Raw genomic sequence first — 22457 nt, 5'->3', positions numbered from 1 at the left:
TTGAGTTATATCCAGGAAGAATAGTTTAAAAGGAAGGATGACAAGTTATAGAAATTAAGGTTGAGACAGAACAACAAATGACCATTATATTTATATATATGTATAAAAAAAAATAATCAGTGTCGAAATTTTAGTGAGGCAATTGCCTCACTTGCCTCAAGGGTAGCTACGGCCTTGACTGTTAAAGTTTCAGACTAAACTCGAATCGCTACCACACACTGAGATATTGTAGATAGAAATGCGTTAATCCAAATCAAGATGTTTTTTTCCAGCGCACCATAGTTGTGAAGTTTACATTGTAATAGCTCGTACAGTACGGTGTTGAATCCTTTTTCAAAAATCTAAAATAATTATATCAGTTTGTTTCCTGATGCCCAATGACAGTATTAGTTGTCCAGTCGTGTGTAACACGTAAAAATTTTGTGTTTTTTCTTCTAAATGTATATATGTTGTCGGCATTTAGGATGTTCTGATTTTGAAAGTGCTGCAATAGGTTCGAGCAAATGCCATGTTCCAGTAATTTGCAAGTGATACATGTTAGAGGAACTGGTCTGTAATTACTCGGGATGGTTCTGTCGTTCTTTTTGAATACACATGGCATATATTTGTACTTTTCTATTCATCTGCCAGTGGATGTTGGTTCTTCTGTTGATGGATTGTTTGAGAAAGTCAGACATTTCCTCTGATATGTAACTAGGTGCCTATTCTTTCTGTAGTCAGTCTGGAGTGTTAACCATCATATTTTGAAACGCATTAACGTTTTCAAGTATCTTCTCCACTCTTTTGGTGGTTACTGTTATGTTTCTCATTTTGTCTACACAAGAAGTTTTGTATAAAATGGATTCATATTCTGTCTTGTTAGGGGGAGGGTTGGGATTCCGCTAACATGTTTAACCCCGCCACATTATTTATGGATGTGTCTGTCCCAAGTCAGGAGCCTGTAATTCAGTGGTTGTCGTTTGTTTATGTGTTACATATTTGTTTTTCGTTCATTTTTTTACATAAATAAGGCCGTTAGTTTTCTCGTTTGAATTGTTTTACATTGTCTTATCGGGGCCTTTTATAGCTGACTATGCGGTGTTGGCTTTGCTCATTGTTGAAGGCCGTACGGTGACCTATAGTTGTTAATGTCTGTGTCATTTTGTTATTTTGTGGATAGTTGTCTCATTGGCAATCATACCACATCTTCATAACTAAAGGAACGACCATTTAACTTCAAAACAATATTGGGGTCACGACATATACAAATATTCTGAATCTGGATATTCCCCATACATTCAAGTTTTAAATTTTGAAGAAAAATAATAATCTGATTTTTTGTGTCGAAAAAAAAAGATAGCGGTATGCGGGAAAAGATTACTGACTCTAACAAAACGCCAAAACCTCTTGAAGCTAAATGGTAATCCTATTTGAGCTGATGATCATATATATTCATTCGATCTGTTTAATTATTTGAAACATATCAAAGATACCAGACTTATAATTTATATGCATGGCATGCGTTTCTTATACATGTAGATACATTCAAGGCTCATCAGTGACGCTCGTATCAAAACACAGGTATACGGCTAAATCAAGTACTAATTAAGTTTAAAAGCATTAAAAAACGAAAATTCCAAACGTTTTGCCAAATAAAACTAAGGCAAACTAACCATAGGGTAGAAAAAAAGTAAGTACGTGTTCCTAAAAATGTCAACATTTATCATAGTAAATTTACGGGAAATAAACAATGTCATATATAGATATAGGAAGATGTGGTATCACTATGAGTTCCATTATGAGAAAACTCTCCCTTCAAGTAACAATGTATAAAAGTAAACCATTATAGGTCAAGCTACGGCCTTCAACACGGAGTCGTGGCTCACACCGAACAACAAGCAATAAAGGGCCCCAAAAATTACTAGTGTAAAACCATTCATACGGAAAAACCAGGGTCTAATTTATATAAAAACGAAAAACACGAATGAACTACATAAACGACGACAACTAATATACTGTACATCAGATTCCTGACTTAATTAGGACAGGTGCAAACATTTGCAGCGGAATTAAACGTTCATGTCAACACACACGTGCTGACATAGTTGAAAGCCGTATGGTGACCTATAGTTGTTAATTTCTGTGTCATTTTGGTCTCTTGTGGAGAGTTGTCTCATTGGAAATCATACCACATCTTCTCTTTTTTTTTTATAGAGACTGGATTGCGATCAAAGGTACATCGATGATGTATTGTGTTTTGAGACCATGCAATTAGTCCCCCACCCCCATTTTCATTTGCACCAATTACGCCGATGCCTTAAAGTGGCATAATCTACGAGATGTAAAACATTTAAATATGTTGTTTTTTTTTCTCAATCATAATCGGCATTAATAAAAGTGAAATATTGAAAAATTAATTTGCTTTGAGCGGCCAGTTTGGTTCAATTTTGTCAAAATAAATTTTGAAATATTGCTGATGGAATATTCCGAATTGAAGCCAGAGTTGAAATTGAATTACGCAAGCATTATGCGTGTTCCGCTATTGAACGAAAAAGAAATGCCGCATGCAACATTGATTCAAGTGAAACAACATCAATATAATTTTTTATTTGGTAAATCATTTGATTCACAGCTTCGATCCACATTACGTCAATCTTATACAGGTTACATTATTGATCAAACAGACCTAGAAAATCACCAAATTGCTCGAGTTGGCTATCCGCTATATGTACCTATATTTATGTTCATTTCCGGTTTTACGAGTCAGACCGTCGGCATTCACCTCGATAGTGATTTAGATTGCGTCTTGACTAAAATACACTCGAAATGATGATATATATTTTTCATGCCAAGAAATTGCCTCCGTTGAAATTCTGCAAACACCCCATAGAGCAAATTACATGGATGATTAATATTGACCATTTGGTATATGGCCGTGTTCTAAGCGACACGTACATGAAGGTCATAAATTAATTTCTTGAATGAAATCAAATTTTTAGCTACTAATGGCTGCCGTAGGGGGTCGACCGGAATTTTTAGCGAGGATTTCTTGGCATGGATTCATTTTTGAGCCCCCATGCATTGTTAATTGTTTATTTTAGACTTTTTATAATTTGGATTGATAGGTTACCTAAGAATTTGAATAACATCAAGCCTCTTCATGCATCTACACCCATACGTAAAAACACTTGGGTGTCATCCTTTAATAAGCCTTTGAGAGTACTAAATATTAACTTTCAGTCAATTAAAAATAAGCAACACCTAGTAAATAACATCATTGACAGCACAAAGCCTGACATAATATTTGGCACAGAAACTTGGCTAAACCCCAAAATAAAAGATGTTGAAATATTTCCTGACAATTATAAATTGTACAGAAATGACAGAAAGAAAACAGAAACAGACAAAGAAGGGGGTGGTGTTCTTATAGCTATAAAGAAAGAACTTATTAGCTCTGAGGTATATGAACTTGCACCCCCGGACAAAACAGAAATGGTCTGGGCAAAAGTAGACATTGTTGGCTCGAAAACATTGTACTTAAGCTCTTTCTATAATCCAAAAACATCTGACGAAACTAGTCTCAAAAATTTTGACTTGATAATAAGAAAAGCCACACAAATAAAAAATTCTACGCTTCTTATAGGGGGAGACTTTAATCTCCCAGGTTGGGACTGGAATAACAGATCATTAAAACCAAACACCACTTACCCACACCTTCATTACTTCTTTGGCAACTCACTTGACGACACATGTCTCACACAAATTGTTGATGTCCCTACACGTAAAGACAATATTCTTGATCTGATAATTACAAACTTACCAAACCAAGTACAGCGTGTTGAAGTTATCCCTGGCCTATCTGATCATGATATTGTGTTTGCAGAATTTGCAATAGCTTCATCAAAACTTAAACAAAAGCCAAGAATAATTCCATTATACAAAAAAGCAAACTGGAGCACAATTAAACAAGAAATTAACACCTTACATAAACATCTCTTTGAAAATCAGCAACATCTTTGTGTAAATGAAATGTGGAACTGTTTTAAAACAACAATAACAAAAGCAGTGAAAGATCACATCCACATAAAACAGCAAAATCAAAGGACGGTCACCCATGGGTCACAATGGAAACAAAACGGCTCATTAGAAAAAGAGATAGACTTTATAAAAAATCAAAAAAATCTGGGAATGCATCACTTGCTAAAAAATACAAAGAGGTTAAACACCAGGTGCAGAAAAGTATACGAAAATCATACTGGGAATACATTGAAAGCATCATATTACCACCACAAGATGAAACAAATTTTGGCACTATGAAAAAATTTTGGACCTACATTAAACATAAAAAAAACTGATTACAGTGGAATTACTGAAATCAAACAAGATGGCAAACTTCTAATTGATCCACTGCAAAAAGCTGGGGCACTTAACGCACAATTCCAGTCTGTATTCACATCAGCATCTAATATTTCTCATACAGAATTTGTCAAACAGTGTAACATGTCACAGAATACTCCTTTTCCACCCATATCAAAATTAATAATAAAAACAGAAGGTATACAAAAACTTTTACATAACTTAAATCCGAACAAAGCAGCAGGACCAGATGAAATTAAACCAAGATTTTTAAAAGAACTTTCACATGAAATTGCACCCATACTCACTATAATTATCTTTAAGAAGTCAATCAAAACAGGCGTTGTTCTAGATGACTGGAAAACTGCCCATGTCTCTCCTGTATACAAAAAAGGCCAAAAATATAACCCTGAAAACTACCGTCCTATATCACTTACATGTATTTGTTGCAAACATTTAGAACACATCGTAGTTAAACACATCATGAAACATGCAGATAATCAAAACATTTTATATCCCCTACAGCATATGGATTTCGGAGAGGTCGATCCTGCGAAACACAACTACTAGAATTTATAGACGATGTATCATTAAACATGGAAAACGGTAAACAAACAGATATTTTGGTCATGGATTTTTCTAAAGCATTCGATAAAGTTTCACATTCTTTTTTAACTAATAAGCTTCATCATTACGGGATACAGGGGGAATTAAATTACTGGATACAAAATTTTCTTAGCAATCGCAAACAGGCAGTAGTTCTAGAGGGGGAAAAATCTGAGTATGTTGCAGTTGAGTCAGGGGTTCCACAGGGGTCAGTTCTTGGACCGAGTCTCTTCCTGTACTATATTAATGACATTCCAACTGGTCTAACATCTACAGTACGTTTATTTGCAGACGACACAATAGTTTATTTGGCAATAAAATCAAACTCCGATGCATGAACACTACAAAAAGATCTCGACAAACTGGCATCATGGGAAACTACCTGGAAAATGGCATTCCACCCAGATAAGTGTAATGTAATTTCAGTCACCAGAAATAAAAAACCAATCACATTTCACTACACATTACACAATCATTCTTTAGAACATGTAACAACAGCAAAATATCTGGGGGCCACCATCAGTTCCAACCTTAAATGGGATGTGCATATTAACAACATATGCAAGAAAGCTAATAGCACACTAGGCTTTCTAAGGAGGAACCTGAACATAAGTTCAACATCCATTAAAGAGCAAGCATATAAGTCCCTAGTAAGACCATCACTAGAGTATGCTTGCTCTGTTTGGGATCCATACTTACAACAAGACATAGATAGCATTGAAAAAGTTCAAAGGAGGGCTGCGCGTTTTGTTACCAACAAATACAGAAACACCTCAAGCGTTGGTAACATGTTACAACATCTTGAATGGCGCAGTCTCTCTGACAGAAGAAAAGACTCCAGATTGGTAATGCTTTACAAAATTGAACACGAAAAGGTTGCAATTCCTAAAAATAACAAATTAATTCCACAAAAAAGACAAACAAGACATTCTAATTCGAACAGTTTCCAAATTCCATCCTGCAAAACACAGTACAGAAAAGAATCATATTTTCCAAGAACTATTACCGACTGGAACAAACTACCGGATAACATTGTAAATTGCACTTCAGTAGACTCTTTCAAATCCTCAATTTCAAAGCATCAATATTAACTCAATTACAACATCTTACTTTATTATACAAAACAATTTATATTTTTTTAATTTTTTCGTATTTTTAAAAATTGTACATTTTTTTCAATCTATGTCTTGTTGTAAGTTTCCTCCTGTGACATAATCTTCAATTTGTTGAAGGCGGTCACTATATGGTAGAATAGAATAGAATAGAATAGGTGAGCATGAATTTGACAGCTAATATATGCCCCTTGATATAAAAAAAGTATTTCGTAAGTAGTTCCGTAAACAATTGTAAAGACACGGAAATTTTGCATTACCGATAGCGACTCCTAATTTATAATGTTATAACTGGTAACAGGTTTTTCCAAACATGACAGAAGAAGAGCGAACTTTTTCAAGCAACCAGTAATATTGAATTTCGAGTAATACAATTTTTCGATTTTCTTAGAAAGGGAGACGGGAGCAGTATCATTCTTCACAACATCAGTGTCTCAGGTACTTTAAAGAAACATTTTAACATTTTTTATAAACTTTCCATGTTTGATATTTCTATAAAAATAATTCTCTCTTGGTTTTCCTACTTTAATTACTTTCACTTTAGCAATACAAATGTGAAAGTGAAAGTAAACTGTGTCTGATGGGAAAACCGAAGAACTGTTCGTCTTGAGCATGAATTAATATTTGAATAAGTTAGTATACATCCTTCTTTTGATGTAGCTGTTACCAGAAGTCTGTCTATCTTAAGGTTCATGTGGACCCTATGGCTAAAATGGCCGTATTTTCACCTCAAAATTTACTCTAAGTACAGGCAAACCTGTACATCTGGAAAAGTTTTAAGGCATAGCATGCCCTAGATAAATACAATTCAAATGCATTGTATGATTTAGAAAATTCATAACTTAACTGGATTTTGCCGTACACTTTTTTTCGTCCCTGCAGAAGATGATAAAATTAACAAACAGTTGAGTTTACCTTGATCATGTTGATATGGTCCACTCAGGTACACAGTTTAAATAACCAATTATTGTCAGGTAACTATTGTCCATCTCATGTCCATGTCAAGCAATACAGCTCACTTCAATTATTACCTGTGGGGAAGTTCTCAAACCTGTTTCCCAACTTAGTTTATTTTGGCACCTTCTGGAGGAACGAAAAAAAGTGCACGGCAAAATCCTGGTAAGTTTTTATTTTTCTAAAACATAAAACATATTTGAAATTTATTTATCTAGGGCATGCTATGCCTGAAATTTTTTACAGATGCGCAGGTTTGTCTGTACTCAGCGTAAATTTTGAGGTGAAAATACGGCCATTTTAGCCATAGGGTCCACATGAACCTTAAGTAAATAGAGAGACAAGCAGTATAATTCACGGTTACCAGACTGTTTTGTTGGGTTGTTGACATGTTTTTTTCTTTTACACTTTCCCTGTTTCCTTTCTCTATTCCTTTATAATGACAACACAACAATCATTTTGTTATCACACTACCTCACAGCTTGAAGAATCCTTACTGTAATTTACATGGTGTTGTCAATTAACTCTTTTTCAAACCTCCTGGCAATTAACTTCAGGAAATTGTAAACAGGACAATTTTGGAAAAAAAAAACCCATGTATCTATACAAAAAAAATTATGTAGTTGTTTATATAATTAGAAACATGTCATACAAATAAAACTGATGGTGCTGATTTATTGAAATACCCACAGCTATACATATGGATATATACATGATATATGGGCGCTAAACATCATATTTTTTTGTCATGGATGAGACTACACAGCTACACATTAGATGGTGCATACTGCATATACAAATGATATATATTCATAAAAAGAACAGAATAAAATGAAAATACACTTTATCATGTTTGTACATTGTTGTACAGTGCATTTAATAGATTGTTATTTGAATTTCAGAAAAGGGATAGAAGAACGAGTTGGAAACAGGAAGAAACTACAAGAGAAAGAGAGGAGGTAGATACACAAGGTGGGGATAATCAAATGGACTCCAAACATACCAAAGGAGGGTTTGTATATATATAATCAATAATCATGATAATAAGATAATCATCATCATGATCATAATATATACTAAAATAATGTAAATAATTATTAATTTCTCTTCAAGTTGTAAAAAAGAGTCATGAGTGGGAACACTACAAGCAATGAAAAGTTAACAATTTTGTAATCACTGTGCCAATTCTGATAATATTTATAATAATGATGCTCAAGATCTGTTGGATTTAAGAAATACTGTCATGACTGTGCACTATATTAGCATATATATATATACAAAGATTAGGTATGTCAGATTGCCAATGAGACAACTATCCACAAAACACCTAATAATATAGAAATAATAGGTCACTGTTCTGCCTTCAACAATGAACAAAGCACATACCAAATCAAAGGCCCTGAAATGACAAATGTAAAAAAAATGTAATCAGCCTAATTTATGTACAAAATAATGAATGATAAACCGATGAATAACAGACTCCTGACTTTAAGGTTGACAGGTGAGCCTTTAATTGCTGTAAATATAAAAAAAAAATCACCTGTCATGTCTAAAAGTATACCATTTTTTTTGATGTGCAGATAAAATATAGTCTATATTTAATGTAAAATTAAACTTTAGTAAATGTATAAATATCATCTTATACCCATTTTCTACTTGCAGTTATGACCAAGCTGATACTCAAGGTCGTCAAGAAGATCTATCTTCTAAAAAGATACAGCAACAAGATTTGAAACAATCTCAAAATGAGTAAGTCAGATGAACAGCAACATAAAAAAAAATAGAGATAAAAATTTTACGGATTTAAATGTTTCACAGTGAGATGTGTAAAATTTTTATGCCCCCCCCCCTATAAAATGTAGGGAACATTAAGCTTTACCCTTATCTACCTGAATGTCTGTCTGTCCATCCATACTTCTCTAAGTTAAGTTAGTTTCAGTTCTTTTAGTTTGCCTCAACCAAACTTATACAGAATGTTTATAACCAAGAAAGGAAGATTAAGTATGATTTTTAGTGGTGTCTTTTTAACCGTTCCAGAGTTATGCCCCTTTACAAATGGAAATATTGCTGAATTCAATTTTGTTTCCGTTCTCCAACTTAATTTACTTCAATCAAATGTTACGAAACTTTTCTATAATGCTGATACAAATCAAGTTTGAATTTTGGTGGGGTCACTTTTACTGTTCTAGAGATATTTGGCTTACAAATGAAAAAAAAAAATGCTTAACTTTTTGTTTCGGTTCTCTAAATTAAGTTTACCTCATCAAAAGGTTATGAAACTAATCTAAATACTCATAACTACAAAACTCAGATCAAGTACAACTTTGGTTGGTGTCACTTTAACAGCTCTTCAGTTATGTCCCTTTATAACTTTAAATGAAAAGCAAGAGAGGGCATCATCTGTGTCCCAATTTTTAAAGTTGTAAACAAAAGACCATCAAACATCCAATATGCATATGCAAGTAAATATTTTTTTCAGGTCTGCATGTTTTGACAACAAGTGTAGTGTCTTTAGGACAAATTCTGCGTAAATTTAAATAATTACATTAGATGTATGTTTTATTAGCTCACCTGGCCCGAAGGGCCAAGTGAGCTTTTCCCATCACTTTGCGTCCGGCGTCCGTCGTCCGTCGTCGTCGTCCGTCGTCGTTAACTTTTACAAAAATCTTCTCCTCTGAAACTACTGGGCCAAATTAAACCAAACTTGGCCACAATCATCATTGGGGTATCTAGTTTAAAAAATGTGTGGCGTGACCTGGCCAACCAACCAAGATGGCCGCCATGGCTAAAAATAGAACATAGGGGTAAAATGGGGTTTTTGGCTTATAACTCAAAAACCAAAGCATTTAGAGCATATCTGACATGGAGTAAATTTGTTTATAAGGTCAAGATCTATCTGCCCTGAAATTTTCAGATGAATCGAACAACCCGTTGTTGGGTTGCTGCCCCTGAATTGATAATTTTAAGGAAATTTTGCTGTTTTTGGTTATTATCTTGAATATTATTATAGATAGAGATAAACTGTAAACAGCAACAATGTTCAGCAAAGTAAGATTCACAAATAAGTCAACGTGACCGAAATGGTCAGTTGACCCCTTTAGGAGTTATTGCCCTTTTTAGTCCATTTTTAACCATTTTTCGTAAATCTTAGTTATCTTTTAATACAAAAATCTTCTACTCTGAAACTACTGGGACAAATTAATCCAAACTTGGCCACAATCATCATTGGGGTATCTAGTTTAAAAAATGTGTGGCGTGACTCGGCCAACCAACCAAGTTGGCGGCCATGGCTAAAAATAGAACATAGGGGTAAAATGGGGTTTTTGGCTTATAACTCAAAAACCAAAGCATTTAGAGCAAATCTGACAGGGGTAAAATTGTTTATCAGGTCAAGATCTATCTGCCCTGAAATTTTTAGATGAATCGAACAACCCGTTGTAGGGTTGCTGCCCCTGAATTGATAATTTTAAGGAAATTTTGCTGTTTTTGGTTATTATCTTGAATATTATTATAGATAGAGATAAACTGTAAACAGCAATAATGTTCAGCAAAGTAAGATTCACAAATAAGACAACGTGACCGAAATGGTCAGTTGACCCCTTTAGGAGTTATTGCCCTTTTTAGTCCATTTTTAACCATTTTTCGTAAATCTTAGTTATCTTTTACAAAAATCTTCTTCTCTGAAACTACTGGGACAAATTAATCCAAACTTGGCCACAATCATGTTGGGGGTATCTATTTTAAAAAATGTGTCCGGTGACACGGCCATCAAATCAAGATGGCCGCCACGGCTAAAAATAGAAACATAGGGTAAAAATGCAGTTTTTGGCTTATAACTCAAAAACCAAAGCATTTAGACCAAATCTGACATGAGGTAAAATTGTTTATCAGGTCAAGATCTATCTGCCCTGAAATTTGCAGATGAATCAGACAACCCGTTGTTGGGTTGCTGCCCCTGAATAGGTATTTTTAGGAAATTTTGCTGTTTTTGGTTATTATCTTGAATATTATTATAGATAGAGATAAACTGCAAACAGCAATAATGTTCAGCAAAGTAAGATTTACAAATAAGTCAACTAACCGAAATGGTCAATTGACCCCCTAAGGAGTTATTATTCTTTTCTAGTCAATTATTAACAATTTTCATAAAATTTGTAAATTTTTATTAACATTTTCCCCTGAAACTACTGGACCAAGTTCATTATAGATAGAGATAATTGTAAGCAGCAAGACTGTTTAGTAAAGTAAGATGTACAAACACATCACCATCACCAAAACACAATTTTGTCATGAATCCATCTGCTTCCTTTGTTTAATATTCACATAGACCAAGGTGAGCGACACAGGCTCTTTAGAGCCTCTAGTTACAATATATTATTCTGATTGGCTACACTGCAACTGTTATTCCTTAATCAACTTCATTACACAATTAAATTTATCTTTCATGATGACACAAGGTCCCACAATAAAGTGCACAGGTAAATTAAAAAAAAACTTGACAAAAATCGTGTTTTCATTATCCTAGCTAAAAAATGTAATTAACCGGATTTTTGTGACAAAAATGTCGGTTATTGATTTGGGGATGTACGGCGGGCGGCCGGGCGGTCGGTCGGGCGGGCGGGCGGGCGGCAATCAAATGTTGTCCGTGCATTAACTCATGAACCGTTCAACCAAAGCTTTTAAAATTTTAATATGTTATTACTGACAACTATACAAAGGTCAAGTTCAATAATGGCGATTTTGACTTTTACCGTTCAGGAGTTATGGTTCTTGAAAGGCGGCAATCAAATGTTGTCCGTGCATTAACTCATGAACCGTTCAACCAAAGCATTTAAAATTTTAATATGTTATTACTGACAACTATACGGAGGTCAAGTTCAATAATGGCGATTTTGACTTTTACCGTTCAGGAGTTATGGTTCTTGAAAGATTGAAAAATGGAGTTTTCAGTCGTGTCCGTGCATTTACTCATGAACTGTTTTACCAAAGCTTCCCAAATTTTAATATGTTGTTACTGAGGACAGAATGGAGGTCAAGTTCAATCATGACGATTTTGACCTTTACCGTTCAGGAGTTATGGTTCTTGAAAGATTGAAAAATGGAGTTTCCAGTCGTGTCCGTGCATTTATGCATGAACTGTTCTACCAAAGCTTCTGAAATTTTAATATGCTGTTACTGATGACAAAATGGAGGTCAAGTTCAATAATGACGATTTTGACTTTTACCGTTCATGAGTTATGGCTCTTGAAAGATTGAAAAATGGTGTTTCCCGTCGTGTCCGTGCATTTTCTCATGAACCATTCATCCAAAGCTTTTGAAATTTTAATATGTTGTTACTGATGACAAAATAGAGGTCAAGTTCCATAATGACGATTTTGACTTTTACTGTTCAGGAGTTATGGTTCTTGAAAGATCGTAAAATGGCGTTTCCATTCACGTTGTTGCATTTACTCATGAACCATTCAATCTAAGCTTTTCAAATATTATTATTTCAAAATGTTGATACTGATGACAAAATGGAGGTCAAATTTGATACTGATGATTTTCACTTTCACCATTCATCAGTAATGGTTCTTGTGATATTGCCAGGACACAAATAAATGTAAATAAATCCGGTTTGCTGTCGTTGTGACAGCCTCTTGTTTTAAGTATTGAATGCTTCTTTTTGTAATTTCATATGGTTGTAAAAGTGTTGACTGTGTGCACATTTTTAGAATGAAGCACTCCTTCGCTTCATACAAAATGTACTTCGATCAACGTTTTTACACCCCTATGAAGTTACAAAAAGAAGCATTCAGTTCTTAAATATGAGAGTATAAAACATGCAGTTATGTGGTACTAGGATTCACAGGAGGTGATGTTACAATGACATTTTTAGTCAATACTACATGTTCAATTTTATGTTTAAATTGAAAATGAAGGTAAATTATAAATTAGAGTCGGTGTTTTCCTGTTCTGTAGCTGTTTACGATGTGATTGATGTCTATTCAATATATGTCTGTGTTCAGATATTCACAATGGAGTTTTCTAGTGCTGATCGACATTATAAGGAAAATGAAAACAAATGATAAATTGTCAGCCTCATTTCCCAAATAGATAACACCTATTGTTGCCTGTATTAAAAAGTCTATACACAATCAAAGATATTTGTTGAAAACAAATGGACTTGATATGTAAAGTCTAATCAAACACAAAAAAGTGTTTGTTATACAGAAAATCTTGTTTAAAATCTTGTCAGCTTGATCTGTCTACTAGTGTAAGACTATCCAGAAAAACAAATGACTTTTCACCATAAAGTTATGTTAAAATGCATGTTATATTTTGTAATATTTTATGTAACTATTTTTTCTAAAATAGTTGACAATACACCTTATCGCTATTTCTGGCTGACCTGCGAATCTGTCTCGCTTGAACTATTGATGTCATACAACAATCACTTTTCCATTGTGGCGTCAGATATTTTGTATTATGATGTCAAGATTTTACGGGAACCTCTATGATTTCCAGTAATGGCTGACAAATAGAGATAAGGTGTATGGTTGAGAAGGTCAGAGGACCTATTTTGATAAGCTTATATCAAGTATTACCATGATTTTCTATATGGAAGGGTCTATAAATACATGTACAATTAAAGGTAAGGATTTTTTTTTTTATTACAAACCAACCCTTTTTGATTCTTTGATTTTTTTTTTATCTTTCATCCTTTTACCAAATTATTATTTTTTAAACTTGACACATTATTTTAATATTTTAGTAAAACTCCTTCTGTAAAAGACATAAAAGTTATGAGAGAGGAAGAATTTAATTCACCAAGGTATAACACATGTGGAAATATTGGCAAAGCAGTGATTGTAAGCAACTTTATGGAGGGATGGAAGGCAGGAACAGGAGATCACTTGGTAGCAAGGTCATATGCCAAGAAGGATTGTGAAGAGCTAGAAAAATCACTTAAAAGTCTAGGATTTAAACCTTTAGATGAAAATGAAGGCAAAATGGTGTACAAAAACCTGACAAAAAGTCAGTTTAAAGACTTATACAAAAAAGGTAAGATAATAGTATGATTTTTTGGCAAACTTCAGATTTAATCGTGGAAAGACACAAATGATACCTGAAGTGGGCTATTAAAAATAAGAGACAACATCATAAGAAAAAAAGAAAACTACAAAAGACACCAGTAGCAAAACACTACACACATACACTCAATAAAATTGGGATGAACTCCTGAGGTTTCTCCATAAGTGGAATAAGCTCTTGTTTCATTGGTGGAATAAGATCCTGATTCATCAGTGGAATAAGTTCCTGCTCATTACTGGAACAAGCTCCTGCTCTTACAGTGGACTAAGCTCCTCCATTAGTGGACTTAGCTGTTGCTCCATTAGTAGACCTAGCTCATGCTCCATCAATGGAATAGGGTCCTGCTTCATCAGTGGAATAAGGTCCTGCTATAATAGTGGAATAAGCACCTGCTTTAAGTGGAATAAGCTGCAGATCCAATAGTGAAATAAGCTCTCTAAAGTGGAATAAGCTCATGCTCCCTTAGTGGAATAATCTCATGATCCAGTCTCTGTGGTGAACTTAGATCCTACTTTATTAGTTGAATAAGCTCCTGCTCCATTAATTGAAGAAAATCATTCTCTAATAGTTGCACAAACTATCTTATTTGTCATCTTCTATGCAATTAAAAAATTGGTGATAAGATGTATCAGTAATGCTAATTAAAATTAAAATTTTTACTGCTAGGAGAAAAGAAAGTTGAGATTTGAACCAAATAATTTATCATTTGTATGTTACATACAAAAGTTAGTTTATTCTTGTAAAAAGAATAAAATTGAGAAAGGAAATGGGGAATGTGTCAAAGCGACAACAACCCGACCATAGAGCAGACAACAGCCGAAGGCCACCAATGGGTCTTCAATGTAGCGGGAATTCCCGCACCTGTAGGTGTCCTTCAGCTGGCCCCTAAAAAATATGTATACTAGTACAGTGATAATGGACGTCATACTAATCTCCGAATTGTACACAAGAAACTAAAATTAAAAATCATACAAGACTAACAAAGGCCAGAGGCTCCTGACTTGGGACAGGCGCAAAATTGCGGCAGTGTTAGACATGTTTATTAGATCTCAACCCTCCCCCTATACCTCTAGCCAATGTAGAAAAGTAAACGCATAACAATACGCACATTAAAATTCAGTTCAAGAGAACTCTGAGTCCGATGTCAAAAGATGTAACAAAAGAAAATAAATAAAATGACAATAATACATAAATAACAACAGACTACTAGCAGTTAACTGACATACCAGCTCCAGACCTCAATTAAACTGATTGAAAGATTATGTCTTCATCATATGAATACTAGTACAGTGATAATGGACGTCATACTAAACTCCAAATTATACACATGAAACTAAAATTAAAAAAATCATACAAGACTAACAAAGAAATATGTTTTGTTTTTAAAAATATTAACTCTCATTTTACACTTTGATAAAATTTATTTTCATATTATTATGTAGCATTATGCGGAAATGATAATATAAAATCTCCCATCCATTGAACAACGGACTCATAATAAATAACAGTTTTTAAATAAGAGAGATTACTTAAAATCAACTTACCATAGTCTTAAAATAAGATGCAAGAATTTTTTCACTGAACAAAGCAACTGAACATGCTACATTTTACCTAATTTTATGTTGTTTTTTTCTAATATCCTATCTTTGATTTTTTTATCACTATTAGCTGCAACGGAAATCAACTACAGACCTAAAGTGGGTGAAGGTTATACCTGTGTACTGTTTATTGTCATGTCATATGGAAAACCAGGACTGATACAGTGTCATAAAGAAGGTGCAGAAATAAAGCATCCATATGTAGAACAAAAACACCTGCAGGAAGCCTTCCAACCTCAGCATAATCCTTCACTGGCCTTGAAACCAAAATTCTTTATAATTCAGGTTTGTACAACTTTTGGTTCAACTAGGTCATACAGTGACCTACATGCATAGCTGTTAATTTCTGTGTCATTTGGTCACATGTGGAGAGTTGTCTCATTGGCAATCATACCACTTTTTTACCTCACCGAAGGGCCAAGTGAGCTTTTCCCATCACTTGGCGTCCGTCGTCGTCCTGCGATAACTTTTACAAAAATCTTCTCCTCTGAAACTACTGGGCCAAATTAAACCAAACTTGGCCACAATCATCATTGGGGTATGTAGTTTAAAAGATTTGTCTGGTGACGCAGCCAACCAAACAAAATGGCCGCCATGGCTAAAAATAGAACATAGGGGTAAAATGCAGTTTTTGGCTTATAACTCAAAAACCAAAGCATTTAGAGCAAATCTGACACGGGGTAAAATTGTTTATCAGGTCAAGATCTATCTGCCCTGAAATTTTCAGATGAATCGGATAACTCGTTGTTGGGTTCCTGCCCCTGAATTGGTAATTTTAAGGAAATTTTACTGTTTTTGGTTATTATCTTGAAAATTATTATAGATAGAGATAAACTGTAAACAGCAATAATGTTCAGCAAAGTAAGATTTACAAATAAGTCAACATGACCGAAATGGTCAATTGACCCCCTAAGGAGTTATTGTCCTTTATGGTCAATTTTCAACAATTTTTATAAAATTTGTAAATTTTTACTAACATTTTCCACTGAAACTACTAGGCCAAGTTCATTATAGATAGAGATAATTGTAAGCAGCAAGGATGTTCAGTAAAGTAAGATGTACAAACACATAACCATCACCAAAATACAATTTTGTCATGAATCCATCTGCTTCCTTTGTTTAATAGTCACATAGACCAAGGTGAGCGACACAGGCTCTTTAGAGCCTCTAGTTATATATGCAAGGCCATTTAAGCTTTTACCATGATTTATTGTCTAACATGTTATTATTTTAAACTTTTCACATTTTTTGTTTTTCGGATTCAACTTTCCTAAATTTGACACGAATATTGTAGTGAAGATCTTCTACAAACTAATATTTCTTACAAGTACAAATAGTTCTGCCAACCACAGCAAAAATAAGGTATTGCTATCACTTCATGTCTGTAATGGTCAATTCTTATAAAATATTCTTCTCAGATACTTTACTTTTTCAAAATGTTACTAAAATTCACATTATTGTTCATTACGGAATGACTGCTGTTGATAAAAATAGAAAAATAAGGGTAAAATGCAAGTCCTTTGGCCTATATATCTCAAAAACTAAAACAGTTGGAGAGAACAAATGACAGAGTTAAAACAATGAGCAGGTCAAGGTCTATCAGTCAGGGAATATTCAGACAACTTTTCACAAGCTTTTGTGTTATTGAATATACTCTAATAATAGAGAAATAGTAAACAGCAAAAACATTCAGCAAAATATGATCTACAAATGCATCAACATGGCAAACATTGTTAGTCTTTGTCTATTATCTTGAATAATATAATATATGTTTAGATAATGTGAACTGCAAAAATTATATGCAAAACCAGATCTACATGAATGCAAAACATGATGCCGTCATGGAAATAATTGGATGCCACCTAGTAGAGGGAAAAGGTTTAAATGATGATTTTTGAATGTTTTCTTTCTAATTTACAAATTTTGCAGAACTATTGTGAAAAGATTTGAAGAAATATCTTCTGTGAAAAGATGAAGAAGAATTACTATTTTTAATGGAACCCTCATGGTGAATGTGCATGAAGATTCAACTTAAAAACTATAGGTGTTTCTAGTAACTTGTATTTATAGAGAATATCCTGTTGGTTTTCCTGTTTAATTGTTTAACACTGGACATTTTTGGGCTCTTTATCATGTTTATAGCTTGCTTTTGAGTGTGTGCTAAGGCTCAGTGTTGAAGACAGTGCTTTAATTGATCTATAACTGTTAACTTTTTATACTTTGTGACTTGGAATAAGAGTTGTTTAATTGGCACTCATACCACCTCTTCTTATGTATATAATACTTTGATTTTGATGCAATGCTGATGATTTTTCCTTTATATCAGACTATTCCTGAACCAGGTAATAAACCTGACGATGTAAGTTCAGAAGATGAAGAAGTTAAAACGACAAGAAGAATTCCAAGAGAGGCAGATTTTTTGACTTATGCAAGCGATGACTACTGTATACAAGGTGGGTATCTCAAGCCAGATAAAGTGGTCCACTACAAGGTGGATATGTCAAGATAAAATGGTCCATTACAAGTTGGGTATGTCAATATAAAATGGTCCATTACAAGGTGGGTATGTCAAGATAAAGTGGTCCATTACAAGGTGGGTATGTCAAGATAAAATGGTCCATTACAAGGTCGGTATGTCAAGTTAAATGGTCCATTACAAGGTGGGTATGTCAAGATAAAACGGTCCATCACAAGGTGGGTATGTCAAGATAAAATGGTCCATCACAAGGTGGGTATGTCAAGATAAAATGGTCCATTACAAGGTGGGTATGTCAAGATAAAGTGGTCCATTACAAGGTGGGTATGTCAAGATAAAATAGTCCATTACAAGGTGGGTATGTCAAGATAAAAGTGGTCCATTACAAGGTGGGTATGTCAAGATAAAGTGGTCCATTACAAAGTGGGTATGTCAAGATAAAATGGTCCATCACAAGGCAGGTATGTCAAAATAAAATGGTTCATTACAAGGTGGGTATCTCAAGATAAGATGGTCCATTACAAGGTGGGTATGTCAAGTTAAAATGGTCCATTACAAGGTGGGTATGTCAAGATAAAATGGTCCATTACAAGGTGGGTATGTCAAGATAAAATGGTCCATTACAAGGTGGGTATGTCAAGTTAAAATGGTCCATTACAAGGTGGGTATGTCAAGATAAAATGGTCCATTACAAGGTGGGTATGTCAAGATAAAATGGTCCATTACAAGGTGGGTATGTCAAGATAAAGTGGTCCATTACAAGGTGGGTATGTCAAGATAAAATGTTCCATTACAAGGTGGGTATGTCAAGATAAAATGGTCCATTACAAGGTGGGTATGTCAAGATAAAGTGGTCCATTACAAGGTGGGTATGTCAAGTTAAAATGGTCCATTACAAGGTGGGTATGTCAAGATAAAATGGTCCATTACAATGTGGGTATGTCAAGATAAAATGGTCCATTACAAGGTGGGTATGTCAAGTTAAAATGGTCTATTACAAGGTGGGTATGTCAAGATAAAATGGTCCATTACAAGGTGGGTATGTCAAGATAAAGTGGTCCATTACAAGGTGGGTATGTCAAGATAAAATGGTCCATTACAAGGTGGGTATGTCAAGATAAAATGGTCCATTACAAGGTGGGTATGTCAAGATAAAGTGGTCCATTACAAGGTGGGTATGTCAAGATAAAATGGTCCATTACAAGGTGGGTGTGTCAAGATAAAATGGTCCATTACAAGGTGGGTTTGTCAAGATAAAATGGTCCATTTAATACAAGGTGGGTATGTCAAGATAAAATGGTCCATTACTTTAATTTGCATATACAATATGAAACTAAAATGAAAAGATTAAACAAACAAAAATTGATAAGGACAGAAATAATTTTATAAAAGGGAATATTCACATTTTTAAAATTTTCATCCTAACATGTTTATAATACCATGAATTATTGCTATTTTTACGAAATTTTCCTTTAATCTAAATACTATCTGATAATTTCCTTTCTCAGTACAGTACAGTGATATGAAAAATTATTGCTTGAAACTGAGGGCACATGTGCTGGTTGTCAATGAAATTAACAACGTCATCATAGGTAAAATAGCGATAAACAGATTACCATTGGTCATCTAAACTTGATTACTATTCTCACTTTAGCCATACCAGCTAAAGCCAGAAAATCAATCCCATTGAGATGACCAACATTAATCTATAAATATGTATTCACTAAGTTTCTCCTATATATATAAACACTTAAAAAAATAATTAAGATCTTTATTTCATTAATGAGAATTCACCAGTCAGATGTGACGTTGTTTTAATGACTAGGCCATGCATGTTATTAGTGGAATTAATTTCAGTCAAGTATATTTGATATGATTGCCAATAAGACTTATATGCACCAGAGTTCAAAAGGTGTTTATTTAAGCAGTTAAAGGCCTGTACAGTGACCTTTTGACTGGCAACAATGAGAAATACCCAATCTGTATATTCAGGGTTAAGGGCTATTAAAATTTATGTGGGAGTGTTGGAAGGGACTTTCAAAACCTTCCTACAACCAAGAACATTTCTTTATATAATTTTGCTTAAAGCAATTGTATCACTTGTATCACTTGTATAGTAGAATGAAACTTCACCTTTAATGAATATAATTTCGAATGTATATTTATTTTGAATGAATATATAGTTTAAAAAACAATTTTTGCAGACTTTCTGTTTGATTAAAATAAATAAAAAGGTGATATTTTATTAGATAGTCTTCAATTTTATAATTCTTCTTGTAAAGATATAGAACAGTATATGATATACATATGATTATCTATTGTTTTACAGACGGAGACAATTATTTTATCAAAGCTGTCGTGAAAGTTTTAAACAGTCTAGCCGAAAATAAAGAGAAGAATGAGTCTGCCATGGAGATTCAAAGAGTTTTGATAAAAATTAACAAAGCATTTAAAAAAATTAAACATAGTAGTAATGTTAAAATACCTTGTGTTACTTCTTCACTAACAAAGCAGCTGATCTTATTCTGAATTCAGCATTTAGTGAATCTGACAGTGAACTGTTAACATTAGTCATAAAATTTGTAAACAAAAGTTTTAGAACACTTTTTTTTGGAACATCCATATATCATTTTTTTGGCCCTTTATAGCTTTCTGTTCGGTGCGAGTCAATGCTCTGTGGTGAAAAATGTAATGATTTACTTTTATAAATTGTGACATGGATGGAGAGTTGTCTCATTGGCACTAATACCACATTATACGAAAATATAATTATTGTACTTGATTTGTTTTCTTCTGTTTTTTATATACAGCACATGATTTTATACAATGTATGATTCTATACAACGTACGATTTTATACAACATATAATTTTATACATTGCATGATTTTACAGTCTTGTCATGTTGTCATCAGTTGTTTTTTAACATGATTTTTTGAATTGCTTTAAAACAGTATCTCTGAATGTTTTATCATTGTGTATAACATGCTATACAAAATGCAGTCATATGTAATGAGTAAATGGATTGCTTGTTCGATGTTTTTTTATACACTTTTAACTAATTTTGATAATATTTTAAATTATAGATACAGTAATTCATGTTTTGAAAACAAACCCCTCCCAAAATTTCAATTGTAAAGGTATTATTGATTAAAGAATTGTGTATTTCAGATAGATAATTAATATTATGTAATAATTCTTTGCTATAGTTCTAACAGTTAACATATAAACTGAGTCAGATAGAATTTGTCCATATGTATGATATGTGCACATGTACATGTATACGACTTTGATTAATTTTGGAAAATTCAAATTCAAAATAAAAGATTAATTTTTGGCGGTTTTGTATGGTTCTTATAACAACTAAATTTTCAACATTTTTTTTCTTCAAACAGTTAGAAACTTTTCAAATAGATTTGATTCAACCTGAATAAGGTTAACAGATGTATTGTTATTTATATGTATTACTTGTAGGACAATTTCTGTCTGACACAACTCATATCATGTGGAATTTTGTCCCTAAACAAAGCATTGCTGGGGACATAGAACTACTGACGTCCCGTTGTCCTGCCTTGTAAAAGATGGAAGGACACCAGGGGGCATTCAAACTCATAAGTCAAAAATAAACTGACAATTTAAAGCCATGGCTAAAAAAGAAAAAGACTACAGACTAAAAAAGAAAAGGATTAACCGACAATCAACAGAACACAGACAGTCACACAACATAGAAAACTAGAGACTGGGCAACACGACCCCACAAAAACTTGGGGTGATCTACAAAGAAATGGACAGGTCACAATTTGGAAGTTGAAATCATTTCTTTTGTTGTAAGGGTTTGATTTTAACCAACCCCTTTTGTAAATTTCTAGATGTAAGTCAAAATATGAGGCAGACTAAAATGTAGCTGTTGTATCCCTTATCTCAAATTCCTGGCATAGAATAAATGTAAAATAATAGATGCATAAAGTGAAATTATGGTCAAAAAATGTTGGCCTCTTTTTTCCTGAACTGTTGGTCATAACTTCCAATGTCAATTCCAATATATCCATTTTGGTATGGAACCTTGTGTTACATTTTATGTATTAAAATCGATAGACTGCTACACCAGTTATTGTTCAGAAACTAGAAAATCTTTGGATTTGGACCCTAAACAGTATTGACCATGTAGCACCTGTTACCTGTTACCTAGTCTTTATCTTCCTCCTCTAGCAGGAGCTTCGCTTCTATAGCGTAATTCCAATTTGCACCCTTATTTGCACCCTAACCCTTACACACGGGGCACTCATAAAATCAGTATACGTAGG

The 22457-nt window shown here is 33.7% G+C and overlaps 2 protein-coding genes across 4 annotated transcripts; both read left to right on the top strand.

The window, feature by feature from the left end:
• Positions 1-1343: 1343 nt before the first annotated feature.
• On the top strand, positions 1344-7970 carry LOC139526590 (uncharacterized). The gene is made up of 6 exons (XM_071321749.1): positions 1344-1399; positions 3105-4196; positions 4341-4534; positions 5368-5786; positions 6445-6491; positions 7910-7970. The coding sequence occupies exons 1-6, from the start codon at positions 1344-1346 to the stop codon at positions 7968-7970; spliced, it is 1869 nt and encodes a 622-aa protein (XP_071177850.1).
• Positions 6328-21489, top strand: LOC139528330 (uncharacterized). Of its 3 annotated transcripts, none has more exons than XM_071324265.1 (7): positions 6328-6491; positions 7910-8019; positions 8670-8756; positions 13762-14051; positions 15750-15964; positions 18006-18132; positions 20485-21489. In XM_071324265.1, the coding sequence occupies exons 2-7, from the start codon at positions 7994-7996 to the stop codon at positions 20682-20684; spliced, it is 945 nt and encodes a 314-aa protein (XP_071180366.1). In that variant the 5' UTR covers positions 6328-6491; positions 7910-7993; the 3' UTR covers positions 20685-21489. The 3 variants fall into 3 exon arrangements, with proteins under 3 accessions (XP_071180366.1, XP_071180368.1, XP_071180367.1); XM_071324267.1 differs by lacking the exon at positions 6328-6491 and adding an exon at positions 6658-6685; XM_071324266.1 differs by lacking the exon at positions 6328-6491 and adding an exon at positions 7331-7354.
• The last annotated feature ends 968 nt before the right edge of the window (positions 21490-22457 follow it).

The sequence above is a fragment of the Mytilus edulis genome, chromosome 6 (genome assembly GCF_963676685.1).
Source record: "Mytilus edulis chromosome 6, xbMytEdul2.2, whole genome shotgun sequence".
In the NCBI taxonomy this organism is placed as follows: domain Eukaryota; kingdom Metazoa; phylum Mollusca; class Bivalvia; order Mytilida; family Mytilidae; genus Mytilus; species Mytilus edulis.
The sequence above is the reverse complement of the archived record's forward strand: the minus strand, read 5'-3'. Positions and strand labels throughout refer to the sequence as shown.